The following is an 18,402-nucleotide window of genomic DNA, read 5'->3' on the forward strand; positions in this document are numbered from 1 at the left end:
GAAGCTTAACGGGAACATGGAAAGGTGTAAAATAAGCCTGATCGACATTTTGGCTTCTGTATGGGGAATAGGAAGAACTTGAGTGTTTTGTTTTGTTTCTAAGAAATTGGGGGAGTGGGTTGTGACTGTTTTTGTGTTTGAAATGGAAATCCTACCTAGGCTGGAGGACAAGTAAAATAAGAGCTAATATAACATGTCCCGTATCAGAAGAATCAGAAGAATCAAAAATGAGCAAGGAAGCACTGTTTTACCAGACTATTTAGTGTCCTTCTCAAAGTCATTAGTTTTTGTAAACTCCTCTTTGATTTCAAGAGCTGATTCATTTCTGCAAACTGCCATCTCCCTGTATGGTGAATTAAGGTGTAAACGGTAGAAATAAAGAAAATGCCGTGAGAATACTGACATGTCCTCTAGGAGTTGAGGACCATAAATGACAGTGCGTGATTTTTCCAGTAGTAAAAGAGCAAGCAGAGGAGAAAGCAACCAAACTACCAAACTAGTCCTCTGTCTCCCACCTTCTGTTTAACACAAAGAAGAGGGAAAGAAAAAGTCCAGTTTTCATCAAACCGTTTGCAGGTAACTTCTAAGTGACATGCTAAGGGCCACAAAGCCTGACAAAGAGCCAAAAGTAGGGATTGTGTTTCCTGAATTACAGTTCAGAGCTCTAAATTCTGCATGAAAATGATGTTGAGTGAGTTCGCAAAAACAAGCTTAGCCAGCCCTGGCTTTCTCTGAAATCCCATCTCCATATGCAGACTGGTTCTCGTTCCTCTGTCTGCCTGCTCCGGTCACTTTCACCTCCTCTCTCCTCTTTCCCTCTCCTGCATGTTCTTCCTCAGTCTGACATTGATGGTCTCTTCTCTTTTGCTACTAGGTGGGCTCCTTCTTCATGATTAACCTGTGCCTGGTGGTCATTGCCACACAGTTCTCGGAGACCAAGCAGCGGGAACACCAGCTGATGCAGGAGCAGCGGGCCCGGTACCTCTCGTCCAGCACTGTTGCAAGCTATATGGAGCCGGGAGACTGCTATGAGGAGATCTTTCAATACGTCTGCCACATCGTGCGCAAAGCCAAACGCCGCACCCTTGGGCTGTACAACAACATACAGAGCTGGCGCCAGGGCCATGTGGAGCCAAGTGATGCCAAGCCACGCATGAACCGGAAAAGCCAGAGGCACTACAGTAAGGATTTCATGGGTAAAGGTGGAAATGCCAATAGTGGAAATGTGAGAGTAACTGGGAGCATCCCCATGTGCCAGCTTGCTGTAGGACCTGTGCCTACAAAGCACAGAATTAGAATTGACATTGGCCATTTGAGCACGGGGCCATGGCCGGTACACCAGAGCAGCAAAGCGGGGATGACCAGCAAGAATAGGAATGAAACAGGGATGACCAGCAGGGAACATGGGAAACCCAGGACTGAAACCCAGAGATCATAATGGGATAACGCTAAAGGCATTGACTGAAGCTTGTAAAGGGCTCCAGGTCGGTCTAGCAAGGGTTGGTAGCAATCTGGGAGAGCTAAGTATTAAGGAGATATGAGAGAGTGGGACTAAAGATTGGATTGGGTGACATAACAGGTTCCCCAGAGCTCTCCTCCCAAACTGAGTTGCTGTGGGACCTCAAGAGAGAGGCACAGGGGGTAGAATTGCCATAGGGTGTCTCCTGAACCAAGGGAGCAATACTGAAGAAGTCGGTTTGATATGCAAGGGCAACGAAGACAATTTGTCTTGATGGGAGCACATGCTGTTGTGTAAAATTAGACACAAAATACCATTTAAATTGGATTCCTGGCCTGAAAAGTGACTGTAAAAATAGTTTTATAGAGTTAGTATTAACTGCCTTCCGATGCCTTTCGTAAGTAATGCTCCCATTAACAAGCAAAAAACCAGATTTTTCAGTTGATCTTGCATACTCAGTCTTTCATTTTCTTTACTTGCTGGAAGGAAAGTTTCTGCAGGCCTCATGCATTGTGTTAATGAATTAATTAATTCATTCCCCCATTTGATCTTCCAGGCACAACTGGAAGATGGAGGAAACATAAACAGTTTTCTCACTGAAGTGAGCAGATCTGTTCTAATTCAGAGCACACGGGTTACCAGGAGGAAGTGTTCTTGTGCTACCTTTTTTGGCTTCTTGAGATGCTTTGCTAATGTAGCTTCCCTAATTTAGAGAGTTCAGCTCAGCATGTGGGTTCTTGGACCCCACTTGTAGCTGTTCAGGCCAAAAGCAGCCCTCGTGATCGTTTTTCCTTCAGTTCCCACTTCACACAAGCTACTGAGTCTCAAGCTGTGATTCCTGCATCAGACAAAACAGTTCTTCCTCTGATGGACGTGAACCCCCATTGAGCCTCATCACTGGCAGATGAACAGTACTGTGCTTTTTGGTGACACAGCCAGTCAGTGTAAAGCCCTCAGCAGCAATGGCTTTTATTGCTGCCCTTGAGATGATGTGCCAGTGTTTAACCATCCTTACAGCTAAAAGGCCGAGTTACCCTGTCTAAACACCCAAAAGCCAAACAGGTCCCCAGTTTGGATGTCTTTTTCAAAGCCTTCTCCATTAAGCACGATCATTTCTCTTGCCAGGACTTTGCCAGCAGCACAACTCTCTTGACTGCCCTCCTCAGGGCTTGGTCCAGCCCATTGCTGTGACAGCATCCTCTGATCCCACCAACTGCCCCCGATGCCACAGGGGGGAGCACGAAGCATCCCGAAGGCTCTCTGTCCTGGATAGCGCTGACTCGGACCAGGAGGATGGAGGAGCCAGTGAAGAGGAGGGAGAGGGCAGGAGAGAGGACCAAGGTGCCTCGGCGCTGGAGAAGGAGGAGGAGGAGGAGGTGGAAGAAGGCGGACGGCTGAAGCTTTGCAGTGACATGTGGCGAGAAGTGAGGGTCAAACTTCGAGGGATTGTGGACAGCAAGTACTTCAACCGTGGGATCATGATCGCAATCCTAGTGAACACAATCAGCATGGGCATCGAGCACCACGAGGCAGGTAAGGCACGTCGGGGCACAGGGTGGGCAGTGGGAACTGGTGAGTCCTGCTCGGGGTTATGGCCTTGCTAAGCAGCTGATGCAACCTGGAGGCAGCGATTGAGCAATTTGGACTCCAGGCTGCAGCACAGATGTCCCAGCATGGGTTTGGAAAAAGCCTCAGGATCTTGCAGGGTCTTTTCTTCTTTATCCCTGCACATAATCACTTTCACTGTCTCCATGTATTTTCCTCTCACCTCATTTTAATCCCTCTCTTTTCTCCTCCCTGCTCACTTTTATCCCTCTGTTTTTCTTTTTTACCCTATCTTTTCTTTCCATCTGCTTCTGTCTCTTTCACCCTCATCTCTTCCATCTTTCTCATCTCTCTCTCTCTCTCATTTCTCTCTTCATTAGCTTACTGAATCTTTAGTCTATTTGGTTAATTTAATGTGCCCTCTGGGGATGTCACAGGCACTTCACCAGCATCTCAATTCAAATCCATCAGCCCGCTAGCCTTTCCAGCTTAATTAAGAGATGCCTGAGCACAGTCTATCTATACAAGAAGGCTAGGAAAGACACTACCTTCCATCTCCAGTCATTTCGGGGGCTCAGGTGGCTTGAGCCTTTCCTTTGCCTTGACAGCAAGAAGTGATAGATAGGTCAGACACAGACAGCGGGTGTGGGCACAGGTTTGACTTTCATGCCAATAGTTTGCAGGCAGCTCTGAGTCAGCAGTGCACTTTATTCTAATGACAGACTTGTGAGATGGAGAAGGATTGTGTGCTCTCATTTTGTAGCTGGGAAACAGAGGCTGTGTCTTCTTTGTGATGTGCAGAGACAGCTTCAGGGGGTGTTAAGCATGCCCATGACCTTGCATCTGCATTGCTGGCTGGTAGCTCTGCTGCACTTTGCGTTGAAGGAGCATGGACTGGTTCAACGCCAGGTTGGATGGGGCTTTGAGCAACCTGGTCTAGTGGGAGGTGTCCCTGGCCATGGCAGGGGGCTGGAACTAGATGATCTTTAAGGCCCCTTCCAACCCAAACCATTCTATGATTCTATGCTGTACATCCATGTCTCAGATCTACGCTGCCAGACTGAATGTGACCATGATTTCCTCCATGTGTCTGCCCAGGTCACTACTGAAATGCTGACTGCATTGAAGCTTTGGAGCCAAGTTGAAGTCTAGTCCTGAACACAGTCTCAGGCAGCAGACAGGCAGGCAGTCTGCTTCAAGCAAGGCACTTAGATTTATCCTGTGCTGTATCAGGATGGAGATATCTTGAGACCCAGAGTATCTTAAATTCCCTTTCTGAGGCAACACAGTGCCTGAGCCAGTATTTGAAGCCCCAGATGTCTGGATCCCACCCACGTACCAAGCATTAGACCACTTTTCAAAGCCCAGCTAGTTTCTGATACAAGGATGGGAAACCTTAATTTGATCCCAGAATGCAAAACTGCACTGGATGCTTCAGTACCAGAAAAATACTGGCAGGAGCTCAGAGGAGAGGAGAATGAAGAAGAAGCTGGAGGGGTTGACTCATGAAAATAGATAAAAAAGAGCGATGTATTTATCACGTAGCAGAGAGATGACTAAGGGTTGAAGCCCAGGACAATACGAAAACTGCCCACTGATGTTTTAAAGATGTGAGCACCAAGCAGGGAGAGCCATTGTTCATTTGGTTTATTGGAGACAGCGTGAATTAAGAGTTTAGCAGAAGAATATCTGAGCTGGAGGTAGAGAATTCACTCTCATGTTCTGGCTATTGTGTGTGCAGATTTAAGCCCTTCTAGGCCGCCTCTGCTGTGTTTGTACAGCCTGCAGCAGAGTGGGAGCTGCCTGAAGCTTTGGGGTTTCTATTAACAGTTTATTAATGACATGTCCTTAAAGTTATGCTATCACTTTTTATCCATAAGTAGCTAGGAAAAGCTTATGACCCTGCATGCTGTTTCTACTGGAAAGAGATGTCAGCCGAATTGATCATAACTGAAAGATGTGGTGCAGCCTGTTTATTTAAAATGTGTATACTGAATTCTGTTTCCCTGGCATAAGAAGATTAAAAAAAATATATGTTCAGACCATACCATGAATTCCAGGACTTTTTGAGTCAGCAGTTTACTTAAAAGCTGATAGGCCTTTGTACATCCCTTTGCTCTCTTTCAGTTTTCCTCAAGCCATACTATCAGTAGATCTCAGACTGGTGCTTCATCGCCGCATTTTCTGGCCTTCCTTTCTTTTTTTTCCTGTTGTTTTTCCTCCCAGAAACACAAATTTTCACAGAATGATATCCAGTAACACCCCTCTGCCCACAGAGATCTGTGATTTGCAGGGCGACGCCATTGTATGACTGAAGTAGCTTCTGTTACTTCAGCTACTTCATCATATGAATCTCCCCTGGCCCAGAGCTAATGCCTACAGAGACCTCTCGAGCTTTTATTTTCTGGTGCATGGGAGATCACAAACCCAGCCGCTCTCCGGGGACATATCTGGCTGGGCGAGAGGACGTGTGAAGGTGTCACAGGTTTCAGTGGTCCTGGGAGCAGCGTGTGGCACGTCCGTCAGCTCCTTGCTGCTCTGCTTGCTCATGGACTCTATATCCGGGCGAGCTGACCCACTGACCCAGGCACCTACCAACCATCAGGTTAAGGGGCGAGAGACTGCGGGAGCCAGGCACAAGGTTCAGGCTCAGAAACACAGGAACCTGGGGGACAGAGCCCATGTGCGAGTCCTGCCTTCGATTCCTGAGCTTTGACCAACAGAAAGAAAAACAGGAATTAAAATTATCTGTTACAGTTCAGGGCTTTAATATTCACAGTGTTTTTCTGCCAGGAGACTTAGCTTCAGCAACTCAAACCGCTTTACTTGGATCCAAATCACCTTGGAATTTGCTTTGTTTAACTTATCCATCCAGTCCCTTGTCCTGTCCTATTTGGGTGGCCAAGGCAGCTCGCCATGTCCTTATACATTTCTTGTGAGGGAAATCAACTCATTTTGGGACAAACTGCACTGCTATGAGTCATTTTTAATCCTTAAGTTTATCACAATTATCACTTGCAAATAGATAAGTTTATTCAAATCCATTGGTGTGCATTATACCATGTAATATCCTCAGTATTAGGCCTTTAGATATTGCTGGGATATTGCACAAGCCAAAATCTGTCATTTCAAGCTTTGTCCTGCTTGAAATAGTTTTTGCAGTTCTTCAGATCTGCTTCTCTTGGAAGTGCCTATTTTTAAAATCCAGTGTAGAAAATCAAGATACTAGCTACTTGTGGCTGTCTAGAAGGATCCTTTAAAGAGGATTACTTTTTTAAATATTCACAGAGGATCTGGTGTTGCTGGCTCTTCTCCCTTATTCAGCATAAGGATGAAAGGCTGGTCCCAGCTGAATGTCCCTAGCTGCCTTTTTCATATATTTCTTGAATGGCCTGTTGGACTCAAGTTTCTTTGCCGTTAGTAGCCAATGAGAAAATTGCTGAGTAACTTGGTTTATCTTCTCCAGTATTTACTTACATTATTCCTTCGTACATCAGATCAATACTTAATGAGATCTGTCTTGTGTGGATCAGGAGACTATCCCTTGTTTCCTAACTAGACCAGCCCTGTGGATCAGTACCTTCATATCCTTTAGCCTGCATGATTTCCCTTTATACCAGCATTTATTGCATCCACAAGTTCATATTTTACAGTTATTGCTTCTCTTTTTACTATTTGCTGCTTGTCAGAAACGTTCAGCAAATGTCCAAGCCAGCTTATCATCCTGACATTTAGTAAATGATGGAACAGTCTCCCTGGGGTGGTAGATGAAACCACATCACTTCAGTCTTGTAAAACTAGGGTATAACAAAACATCATGAAATCCTGCATCGGTTGTGGGGTGGTGATTAGAGTAAGTAAAAGGTGGTAGGTATGTTCCATGGCCGATTTCTATGACTCTTCTGATTATTGTCAAGTGACTTTGAAATGGTGAGTAAAAATGGACAGGCCGGAGAGACCTCTGTGTGGAATATTTCTCTCTCATGTTCTTAGAGGCAGTGATGTGCAGGTACGGTTTGGTAGGCTGGTGTGCATAGATCACATCAATTACTCTTCAGTTTCTAGACAGTTGCCAATTTACTCCTGATTAGGAGAAGCCTCTCCTGCAGAGGCTTCATAGTGGTCTGCACATTCTTACACTTTCCTATACTGTAGGAGTTTCTGGCTGCTCTCAGATAATGGACTAATTACGTTTCAGTCCAATGCTAGTGAATAAGAAACTGAAAAGGAGAAAGGATGAAGGACTTAGTGCCATGAAGATCTGAATTACGTAGTTTCATGGATTTGGAAGGGGATCCGTATTCAGAGTAGGTGAACCAGTCTGGTTAAAACGTGGGCATGCTCTTCTCCCTGGGATCTCCCCTTCAAGACACTCTCCTCACCCCAATACTCAGCTCCCACAGTTTTATTCAAGTTTCTCTCCTGGTGTGATGGGTAAGTGAATCTATCCTGGCTTGGCAATATGAACAGACTTTTCTTGTGGGGAGATTTCTGGTGTTCGCTGGTTTTGCTTGGGCTAAAATAGCATTGAGTTCAGGTCTTCCCTTGTGGGCACTTCAATTTACAGTTTCTAGGTAAACCTGGGGGTCCTCGGAGGAGGAAGCCTTGCTAACGTTTTTGATGATAAATGCCAGAGTGCTGTCTGTGGGAGCCTGGGGAGCTGGGAGATCCCTTGTTGTGTTGGGGATCCTGTGCGTTGGTAGGAAGAAAAGGAGAGAACCACTTTTTCCCCGTTTGCTTTGCCCCCTTCATCAAGTTCACTCTTCCCTGGCCAGACGGAGTCTCCAGCATCAACCATGTCCCAGCCACCAGCCATGTCCACTGCTATTCATGGCCACACTGCCCCAGATGTGAGGGCATCCCCGCACAGGACACAGCCGCCGGTGGCCCCCACCCTGCAGCCCTGGCTGATGGCTCTTTGTACTCCGCTGAATTATCTCTTTCTCCAGAAACAGCTGCCAGGCAGGATCTGCCTTTAGCTGATGAACATGCTTGGGCCTCTCCAGCTGGATCCATTCTTTTTCTCCTCTGTTTCCCCAAGTTCATTCCTTTTGTGTTGCTCTTCCTTCCCCAGCCTTTATGTCTTCCTGCTCCATTTTTAAAAATCTCTCCTTCTCTCCTTCTTGTGGGTGCCAGTGAGTTTACTTTACTATTTTTTTTTAGTTTTGTTTTTTAATTCCTCTTCTACTGCCTTCCTTTTTGCCCATCTCTCCTTCCTGTCCCTGCCCAGGCTTTCCTGCCCCTCTCTCTAGGAAGGGTGCTTTTCTGGTGCTGATTGATGGCCCATTAGAAAAAGATTAACAGGTGGAGGCTTGACTAGAGAAACAGATGTCAGGGAGGGAAGGAGAGACGGGGGAACGGGTGACCTTTTCCACAAGCGAGATGCAAGCATGGCTTTTCAAACATCAATTGCTCCCTATGACAGCACAAGAGAGAACGTGTGGACAGCAGAGAGGAGGATAATCCACCATCGTAGCCTGTTGCTTTTTTACATTGCTCATTCTCACTGACATAATCATTTGATTCAAGCTGAAATTGGCATCTCTGTTTAGCATATGGACCTCATGTTCCCAGCAAGCGTCATTACTGCCTGGCTCTCCGTGAAGTGATCTTCATCTCTCCCTTCCCGTGTGCACTTGCTCGTTCTTTCTCTCTCTTCACTCTTATCTCCTCTCCTCTCACCCTCATTTTCAGGATGGTTTTGTTATTCAAATGTAATTATGGATGGAAATTGATCCATCTCCCCTTTTTTGATTTTAAAGAAATGGACTGTTTCAATAAAAATCTGCAAAGAGAAGTGCAAGAAATTAGCAAAGGGCATGGGAAGCCACAGATGTGAGGAGCAGTTGCCAGTCCATTTGCTCACCTGGGAGGATCTGGGCCCCTGGATGTCCCAGAGCAGGAGTCAAAGCACCCCCCGCTTCAGGGGGAGGGTCAGGCCCAGACTGCATTCCTCCCTCGCTTCACTTTCCACTAGATGAATAAGTAATAGGCACAGCCAACCCAAAGGCTTCAGAAAAACAGCAATTTTGCAGTCTTCAGGGAAAGACTGTGACTCTCCATCCTATAGTGCACACTAATAGTGAGTTCACGGTAAAAATATTGGCTCTGACGTGCAGGGACTCACTTTTTTGCTTCCGCAGTGCCAGGGGTGTCTGTCCTCTCTTGCCCCGAACAACAGGCTTTTGCAGTTTTCTTGTTCCCTGCCATTTTACGTGATACTTAAAAGAGTGGCCTGGTGGCCAGGCATAGCCCAGACAAACGTGCAGGAAGAGGGGAGTCTTCAGCTGCCTTTTCAGCACGGGTATCCAAATAGTGAGAGCAGTGGTGTCTGCTAGCACAGAGCCTGGGTCAGACTCACCTCAGAGGCTTGGAGCTGGGGCTTAGTGGTGCAGTAGGTTAAACATCAAATGCGTAACCTTGTCTGAGCTGTGACGTACCTGGCCCAAGGTAAACATGGAAATTTGGGACCATGGTAGTCACCCTGGGCTATGTATGTGTGTGTCTGAGTACGTGCAAACATGGGCAGGTTTGCGCATGTGTTGCCCCTCATGCTTCTGACTTTGTTTGAGACCTTGCTGTTTGGCCTGGTGCACTCCCAGTCCCTGCATGAGAGGTGCTTTGAGCAGATGAGTCCATCCTAAATTCAGTGCGGGAAATGCCTGCATTTCACAGGGGATGGCAAGATCCTGGCATCCCTCATCAATGACATCAGCGCAACCTCTGTCTCCTTCTGAAGCAACGTTTCATCATTCCTGAGGAAACGGTCTAGACCCTTTCCTGACCTTGTCAGAGAAGTTTCCAAGGCTGCACACACTGAAGAAAAAGTCATTAATTCAGAAAACAAAAGGAGGAGTAATTTAATTTGCTCAGACTTGTTCCACTGATGGAGTCATTAAAACACTTTCTCTCATACGCACAAACACATCAGTCTCTGCTGGAGAAGGCTGTACCAAGGGCCTGAAAGATGTGCCAGAGATTCAACAGACAAAAATGCCTGGGACAGGGTCAGATTGCCTTTTTTTTTTCTTTTTTTTTTTTTTTGTTTCCTTATTGTCTTTCAACACAGTCATCTTGTGTCATCCCTGGGGTTTTTCACCTTGTGCACCTGCTTTTCTCTTCTTGCTGTCCATTTCTCACTTTTCCTCACCCTGTCCTGCTCTTCCTGTCCCTTACAGGTAGGTGTTAACAGCGTGCCCCTCCTCACTGTTGTCCTATCCATCCAGTCTGATATTCACTCAGGTAATTATTGAGACCACTCTGAGGACAGAGGCATGAGAAAAGATTGCTGGAGCAAGACGGAAAACTAATGCATACCAAGGATTTGGTGGAGAATGGGGGACAGAAAAATGGGGAAGGGAAAAAATAGAGGGGAAAGGGGCAGAGAAGTGCAGTGAGGTTTAGAGGAAGATGGGGAACTGTTTTCATATCATTCAAATGTTTTCAAAATTTCAGCAAAAAATGGTGGCAGCTACATGTGGAATTCTCAGAGGAAGAAACCCTTGAAGAAAGAGGTTCACCACAGATCATCCACTTTTGTCCTGCTCCAAAAAATACCCAAATTCTTTGCACAAAGTAAAGCATCCTTTAGCTGGGGGACCACGGTATGGAGCGGGATGTGGGAGACACTTGGTCAGCCTTGGCTGTGCAAATAGCTGTGGGGCTCCTGATCACATCTAGTAAAAGAATTTGTTAGGGACATAATTTGTGATGACGGTAGTAAATGTGTAAAGGAATTGGAGTGCAAGTGGCTCTATCCAGCTCCACTCTAATCACTCTGCAAAGCCTGTCCCCTGTGAATGGTGGCACCTTATTTCCCATAATTTCAGGACTCTCTCAGTTCTGACTCTCTGAATTTGCCTTTTCTCCAGCCAGAGGAATTGACCAACATCTTGGAGATCAGCAACGTTGTCTTTACAAGCATGTTTGCCTTGGAGATGATCCTGAAACTTGCTGCTTTTGGTCTCTTTGATTACCTCCGCAACCCCTACAATATCTTTGACAGTATCATCGTCATCATCAGGTGACAAGGGCCTTGGGGATCAACTGAAATGCACATAGAAAAGAGTACCACAGAGCTTGCATGTTTTCATGTGCCTTTTCAAAAACAATTTAGCAGCTATACTAGGAGAAGCTGAGCTGATGCACAAGGCCAAAGACTGGGAGACCAAGATGTCTTTTCCCAACAGTTGGCAACCCTAGGCAAGCTGCATAGCATTTCTGCCCCTCTGTCCTCTCCTCTGTAGAATGGAGGCAATTGCGATTGCCTTGTAAGTCAACAACAAATATTAGCTGTGAAATATTTTAAAAATGCACAAATTAAGGATGCTACAAAGGTTTAACGTGTGATAGAATAACTTCCCTTGCTGGAATTTAATGCTGCAATCCTTTCCTCATTCCTACAACACGCAGTGCCGTGTTCATGTTCTTAAGGGAGAAATGCAGCTTTCTACACATAAGTATAAGCCTATAGTATATACTTCTAATTATATCTTACTCAAACAGATTTTCTCTCTGACGCCTTTATACTTGCTGCCAGTGCAGAGGTGAAAATTTGGATTAGCATTGTTGTTCCTCTCTCTCTTCTTCGGTTTGTTCACTTGTCTTTCATTTTGTCCCTTGTACTCCCCGTGCCTCTCTGGGCCACAGCATCTGGGAGATCATCGGCCAGTCGGACGGGGGCCTCTCTGTACTGAGGACTTTCCGTCTCCTGCGGGTGCTGAAGCTGGTGCGTTTCATGCCTGCTCTGCGCCGCCAGCTTGTGGTGCTGATGAAGACTATGGATAATGTAGCCACCTTCTGCATGCTTCTCATGCTCTTCATCTTTATATTCAGGTGAGGAGGCAGTTAGTAGCCTCGCATTGTTTTGGAGAGGCGTTGCATGGCTCATGTGGACAAGCACTTCAGAGCATGATTGCATGACTCGTCTTGCCCATTGTCCTAGGCTCGGGCAGCACTGAGAAACGTTTATTTGTTCATAAGGGCTGAGGTTACTGCTGCCCTGAATTGGGTTCAGCAGCTGAAGATGTGTCCTGGATGGGGTGGAGAAATACTGCCACCAAATGCACATGTTGAGCAAAATGGCCCATCGCAGGACAGGTGAAGTCTCTTGGTAATCAACATTGGCTGCAGCAGCAGTTCAGCCTGGAGGCTGACTGACAGAAGGGTGGCAAGAAACAACCAAGAAAGGCTGTCGGTGCATGCCACGGATGCAGTAGTATGGAGATGAAGAAAAATGAGAGCAAACAAGAACTGTGGAGAAAGCAGATGTGAAAGACAGGTTGGAGGGAATGTGTGAGCTCTGAGGCAGTACAAATGGAAAGCGGGTTTTTTTGGTGAGCTATAGGGGTGCAATACACAGCTCCTTCTTCACAGATAGGTCCCAGTTATCTGGCTGTGGTGTTCTATCCCTCGATCCCGTGGTGGATTAATAATCCATTAGATTGTTGGGAGGAAAAGAGAACGACTCTGATGAGCTCGTTGTGGTGGCACCATCTCCACTTCCTGTCCCAACAGCATCCTGGGAATGCACATCTTTGGTTGCAAGTTCAGCCTCAGGACAGACACAGGAGATACAGTTCCCGACCGGAAGAATTTTGACTCCCTGCTGTGGGCCATCGTCACCGTCTTCCAGGTGAGCCCACTTTACTCTCTACGGGTGGACCAGGGCAAAGTGGAGGGGATCAGGGGATGCTTTTTCTCATTGCGGAGCATTTCACTCACTCCTGACGGCACAAAAGGCTCTGGTGTGTGATGTTTGGAGGAAGAACAATTGCATGTTGTGACCAAATGACTGGTGTATCTCTCGGTGCTCCTTCCTTCCTAGGAAACAGTTTGCAAAGGTCACTCCTGTTGTGGCAACTCCCATGTTTAACACTATCACCTCAGTACATGACTGCCCGCATGGTCGTTCTTGTTTCTTCTTGCTCAGCTAACGTTATCAGGGCAGCACCACAGCTGGACAGTGACAGTGGGCAGTGGGGGTGTGGTTATGGGGAAGTTAAGAGGCCTGATGTGGTCCTGATGTGTGTCCTTTCCCTGTCCTTTTCTGAGAATCCCCTTCTTGTCCTTCCTTCCTGTTTATGTGGCATCTGCTCCTGGATGCAGATCCTAACCCAGGAGGACTGGAATGTTGTGCTCTATAATGGCATGGCCTCCACGTCACCATGGGCATCCCTCTACTTTGTGGCTCTCATGACGTTTGGCAATTACGTACTCTTCAACCTGCTGGTGGCCATTCTCGTGGAGGGGTTCCAGGCTGAGGTGAGTTGCCACCTAGGCTTCATCAGGAGGAGGGATAGAGGTGCTTAAAAGGGGACCTTTGAGACACTTTGAGGGTACTGGAGTGGAGGACTCCCAAAGTATCACACCTCTGTCATTTCCCTTGTTAAGTTCAGGGTGGGCTTCATTTAAAAAAAAAAAAAAAAAAAAAGACAGTGTTAATCCTTGCGAGGAAAGAGACAAGGCCACTGGAAGGGGGTTCACAATTTCCATCCTATGCAACAGACCCTACCCTGCTAGGGTGAGTCCCTTGCCCCTCCAAAAGCAAGAATACAGTACTTGAGTCATCCCAGGTCACACGAGACTCTTTCCAGTGAGTAAATCCTGGCTGCCAAGGAGGATTTTACAGTTATTCCAGCAATGAAAGACAAGAACAAATGGTCTTTTCTGTTTATGAGTTCCCAACTTCTAAATTTGTGTGTTCCAGGGTGATGCCAACCGGTCATACTCAGATGAAGATCAGAGTTCATCAAACATGGAGGAGTTAGATCAGTTCCAAGAGGTCCAGGAAGGCTCGGGTACAGTAGCTCAAACAGCCTCATTTGCTTATCTCCCATTGCTGTTTAGTGAGAAATCTGAAAGCAGATTCTGCAGAAAATTCAATCCCATCTCCAAGAACTTAACGGTTTTCATTTTGAACTTTATGCTAGTTTGTGGTATTATCTGTGGAAAAACGGAGCCACGTTGGCATCCTGAGGAATGTGATAGCTAAGGGGAGCAGTTCTTGAATGACCTACAGAATGGCAACTAGGACTGAGAAGTGAGACTGTCTCTGCCTAGCTCAGGGGCACCAACCCTTTCAGGAACGCTGTGTCCAAATCTTGGACCCACATTTGGATAGGGAATACTAACACATTAAAAAGGACTTGGACAAATCTGGAAGTCTTGCCTCGTAGTGAGAGGCTAATGAAGCTTAGAGAAACCAGAAAAGTGGCTTGATCACACAGTCTGTAAGTGCCAACCATAAGGAGACATTTCTGATGGTAGATGGCTCTTTAATTGAGCAGAAAAAAGCATAATGAGATTGTAAAGGTTGGAAGCTGAAGCTAGACAAATTCAGGCTGAAAAAAAAGCCACATACTTTTAAGGAAAGATAATTAACTGTTGGAACAGTCTGCCTACAAACTACCGGGTAAGGTCTCCGCGCCTCGAAGTCTTTCCTTGAAGACTGCAAGTCTTTCTACAAGAGGTATTATACTTCAGACAGGACTTGGTGGCAGGGAGCAGCAAGAGTAGCTTGTTCTGCAATGGGTGGTGAGCCAAGAGCTGAGGGGAAGGGACAGCCAGGTAGGAGGGCAGGGACCACACCGACAAAGGCACTGTGCTTGCACAAGGTGAGCAGAGCAGGTCCACTGATACTCACCAAGGTCAGCAAATGGTTCGGCAATGGCCCGGCAAGTCCACAGTGGTGAGGAAGGTCTGAGGTCAAGCCAAGAAGACCAGTCAGCAAGATAAGATCAGGATCAGCAAGCTGCAAGGACAAGCACAAGCACACTCACAGCATAACCCAGACAAGGACCACAGGCATAGGTGTCTGAGCTTATATGCAGCTCCCACAGCAAGGAGCAGTGGCTCCGGTATTGGCTTGTCAGAGCTTACTTTGAATGTAGGCAGCCAAACCCCTAGGAGGGCAGATGGCAAAGAGGTTACGGAGCCTGTTGGTGCGCTCACGGCTGTGACACTGTGTGCAGGTGAGGACATGTGGCCTTCATTATGCAATAGGTCAAACAAAAATGATTGTTCCAGTCCTTTCAGGCATTGAAATCCAGTACCTTATCCCCTCCATCCATCCTGACAAATGCTGATGGTTGTCCACAGTAACATAACCCTCAAAGGTGTCCTGGATCTTCAAGGTCAACAATCAGTCATTGGAAGAGGCCAAGTGTAGTAGGATAGATTGGGATGAAGAGTGTGATTGCAGGAATGTAAAGGTGACCCCAGTATCTGGATGGCAGCGGGTCTCCCCACATCTTAGTCTCTTCCTCAGTGTCTCAGCCTGACTGCTTTAAATAGCCAGCCTGATGGTCGGCGGTATTTGTTCAGACCTGAAGATGCAGGTGTCTGTTCTTCACATGCAGAAGCCCACTCTCCTCCCCTTTGCTGCCAGGGGTCAGCTTCTTGCTCTGCCTGTCAGCCTGAGTCTGCCTGACCAGCTCCCTGCTCGTCTGTCTGGCCCCAAGGCGAGCTGCCATCAGTTTTGGGGACTGAGGAGAGTACATCAGAGTCTTCCCAGCTTGCACTGCTTTTGCCACAACACACTAAATCAGAAGAAATTGATGTTGATTAATGCTTAACAGCTAGTACTCTTTTAACTGCTGCTAACATGCTAAACAGCTTAGACACTGAAACAGTCACTGGATAGTGAGGAACCCACCTTCTTCTTTTGTCTTTTTTCCTCTTTCTGAATCTTCCCACCCAGATCCCAAGCTCTGTGCAATTCCTGTGACACCTAATGGGCACTTGGACCCATCCTTGCCTTCTTCCAACCCACCAGTGGCTGCTGGGGGGGTCACAAACTCTTCACGCAACTCCCTGCAGCCTGACCAGATCCGTGTTGCTGTTGGCTCCCGGAAGAGCAGCGTGATGTCCCTGGGAAGAATGACCTATGACCAGCGGTCCCTGGTGAGTGAATGAGTAGAAATGTGTGTTGTACCCTTCTTTTGAAGTCCAAGCAGTCTGTTGTCTTTCTGCCATCATCTGTGGATTGCTGTGGAGGATTGCACTGCTGCTGTAGGCTTCTAACACAAGCACATTGCCTGTCTTTAGGAAGCCAGGTCAGTTCACGCTATTTATCTAAATTTCCAGGTTATTGATGACCGTTTCCAGGGTATTGCTCTATATTCCATTGAGTGTGAGATTCAGCTCTTTTACATTCTTCTGGTATGACAGAGGGAATACCAAAGAGACAGTCTCCCTCTTAGAGTGAAACATGTTTTGTCCTATTGCCCTTTTCTTGTTTTCCTAGGGCACAGGACACAAAATGATGCTCTGAGTGAATTAAGAGCATAGGAATATCTGGCTGATGCCACAGCTGCCAAGTCCCATAACAGATGGGTTTTCTGGAAGCTTTTGTAACAATGAAGGGAGAAACCTTGACTTGGAGCTCCCCACAGCAGGTCCTGCTGCCCCTTAGCACTTCCCCAAGCGCTGCTGGCTGTCCAGCCAATGCATCTCAGATCTGTCCACCTTGTAACATCATCTTCTGGGCTTTCTACCCGCTGACACACACAGCTTTGGAGGCGTGCATCGGTGCTAAAAGGGTTCATGCCCCTGTTATTTCTAAACAGGGAGAGCTGGCAGTCACATACTACATGATAAGTTGCTGATGTAGTTGGACTAGACTGTAACCTTTTTCTCTCATTTCTTCCTTTTACTAAGGCTGTACTCAAAGGTGGTATGTCAGATTATCCATCACCCTGTACCTTGTGTTATCCTTTACCCCAGGGCAGCATAAAAAGCTGCCAATCAGATTTTTTGAGAGCTTTATTCTTCCTTTTGCTGGTGTAAGTAACAACATCAGGCATCTGGCCTTTGGCTTTATCATTTACCTTCCCCGTAAGTGCTTTGCACACAGATGGTGCTATAAAGTAATCACAGCCAACACCGTTTCTAACTCATTATCAATTTATTGTCAGATTTACAGAGATAGCTGCTAAATTCCCACCATGCAACTTCCTCAACGGCTGAAAAATGGCAACCTCCTGCCTTAGGGGCCCAGGGAGAAGTCTGTGATCTGAAATAGGGTCACATGCTCCCTCCTTGTGCCCGGAGTCACTGAGTCCCCATCCCGCTCTCTTACAGTCCAGTTCCCGCAGTTCCCACTATGGAGCCTGGGGCCGCAGCGGGGCCTGGGGGAGCCGTCGCTCCAGCTGGAACAGCCTGGCCCGGGGACACAGCCTGAAGCACAAACCTCCCTCTGCCGAACATGAATCCCTCCTGTCTGGAGAGAGGCACAGGGCGGCGGATGGGGAGTCGGACGGGACAGGAAGGGTGTTTCATCACCGCCGGACACTTTCCCTGGACAACAAAGGCTCCTGTGACCTGCTGGAGTTGGCCTCGGTGCCATCCGGCCACAGAGTGACCCGTAAACTGGGAGCAGCATCTGGGGCCAGTGAGCATCAAGACTGCAATGGCAAAATGCCCAGTATTGCCAAGGAGATCTTCCCAAAGATGAACAACCGCAAGGAACGGGGAGAGGATGATGAGGAGATAGATTATGTGAGTACTTGGTGCAGGGAACCTGGGGTTACACACCACAGTGCTGTGTGAAACCCCAAATCCATCCTCAAATTGCAGTCTCCCTGCCATGTGGATGGGAGGGCTTGCAAAGGTGCTTAAAGTACAGCTGGGGGACAACATTGAACGCAGATGGGACCTTCTAGGTCCAGACAAGCTCAAACCACATTGTTAGGCTGCCTGCAAGGCAGTCGTACAGGCAGATGGTGGGAGGAAGGTGGATGGGAGGCAGGTGCATGGTCATTCAGGGGCTGTTATTTCGGAGGAGTGCAGCCAGTGGTTTCTGTGGGTTAGGAAAGGTCAGGCTGTGCGAGCAGCGAGAGCTTTGCATGGGGAACATCCGCAGATCAGAGCAGGAAGCACGGGCACAAGAGACAAGGCAAGGGAACTTTGCAGTGCCAGCCTGGGAGACCGCAATGCCTGATCTGTGAGAGGATCAAAGGGTGGAAAAAGTGGAGGGAGGGTCAGTAGAAATTTGAACAGACGTATATGCTGTATGAAATTAAATCACTTCCAAGCCCAAGTGCCAATAGAAGGCCTTCCTGTCCTGGCCTCTCATTCAGCTGAGGTAGCGAGGAAACACTGTCCTCATGTAACAGAGCCACTCCAACAGCTCTGAGAAGGCATCAAGGACAACATCCTGCTCTAGAAAAGCACCAGCAGTTTTATTGGTAATGATCTGGGGAGGAAACCAGATGCCAAGAGGTAAGCCAGCCCTGGCAAAGCAGCTCCTACCTCCTCCTCAGTGGCTTGTTGCTCTTTGAGTCCATTTCCTTGTTCAGGGTCTTAAATAAAGGCAGGTAGTGCACCTGGGGAACTGCAGCTAGTGGTGTTTTGGGGTCAGATGCAAGAGGAAGAGTGACTCTCTCAGGCAAGTGGGA

At 47.3% G+C, this 18,402-nt stretch overlaps 1 protein-coding gene across 7 annotated transcripts in view; it reads left to right on the top strand.

Moving 5' to 3' along the window:
- CACNA1I (calcium voltage-gated channel subunit alpha1 I) overlaps positions 1-18,402 on the top strand; it is a 186,863-nt gene that overhangs the window by 134,510 nt on the left and 33,951 nt on the right. For all 7 annotated transcript variants that reach the window (XR_010069438.1, XM_063322480.1, XM_063322474.1 and 4 more), the window contains 9 exons: positions 875-1,181; positions 2,585-2,988; positions 10,873-11,027; positions 11,654-11,839; positions 12,521-12,638; positions 13,112-13,267; positions 13,713-13,803; positions 15,705-15,907; positions 17,087-17,503. Coding sequence is in view for 6 of the 7 variants with exons in the window: in XM_063322480.1 (XP_063178550.1) it covers positions 875-1,181; positions 2,585-2,988; positions 10,873-11,027; positions 11,654-11,839; positions 12,521-12,638; positions 13,112-13,267; positions 13,713-13,803; positions 15,705-15,907; positions 17,087-17,503 (2,037 nt within the window). In the remaining variant the exon portion in view is untranslated. The remainder of the gene's footprint in view (positions 1-874; positions 1,182-2,584; positions 2,989-10,872; positions 11,028-11,653; positions 11,840-12,520; positions 12,639-13,111; positions 13,268-13,712; positions 13,804-15,704; positions 15,908-17,086; positions 17,504-18,402) is intronic.

The sequence above is a fragment of the Chroicocephalus ridibundus genome, chromosome 1 (assembly GCF_963924245.1).
Source record: "Chroicocephalus ridibundus chromosome 1, bChrRid1.1, whole genome shotgun sequence".
NCBI lineage: Eukaryota > Metazoa > Chordata > Aves > Charadriiformes > Laridae > Chroicocephalus > Chroicocephalus ridibundus.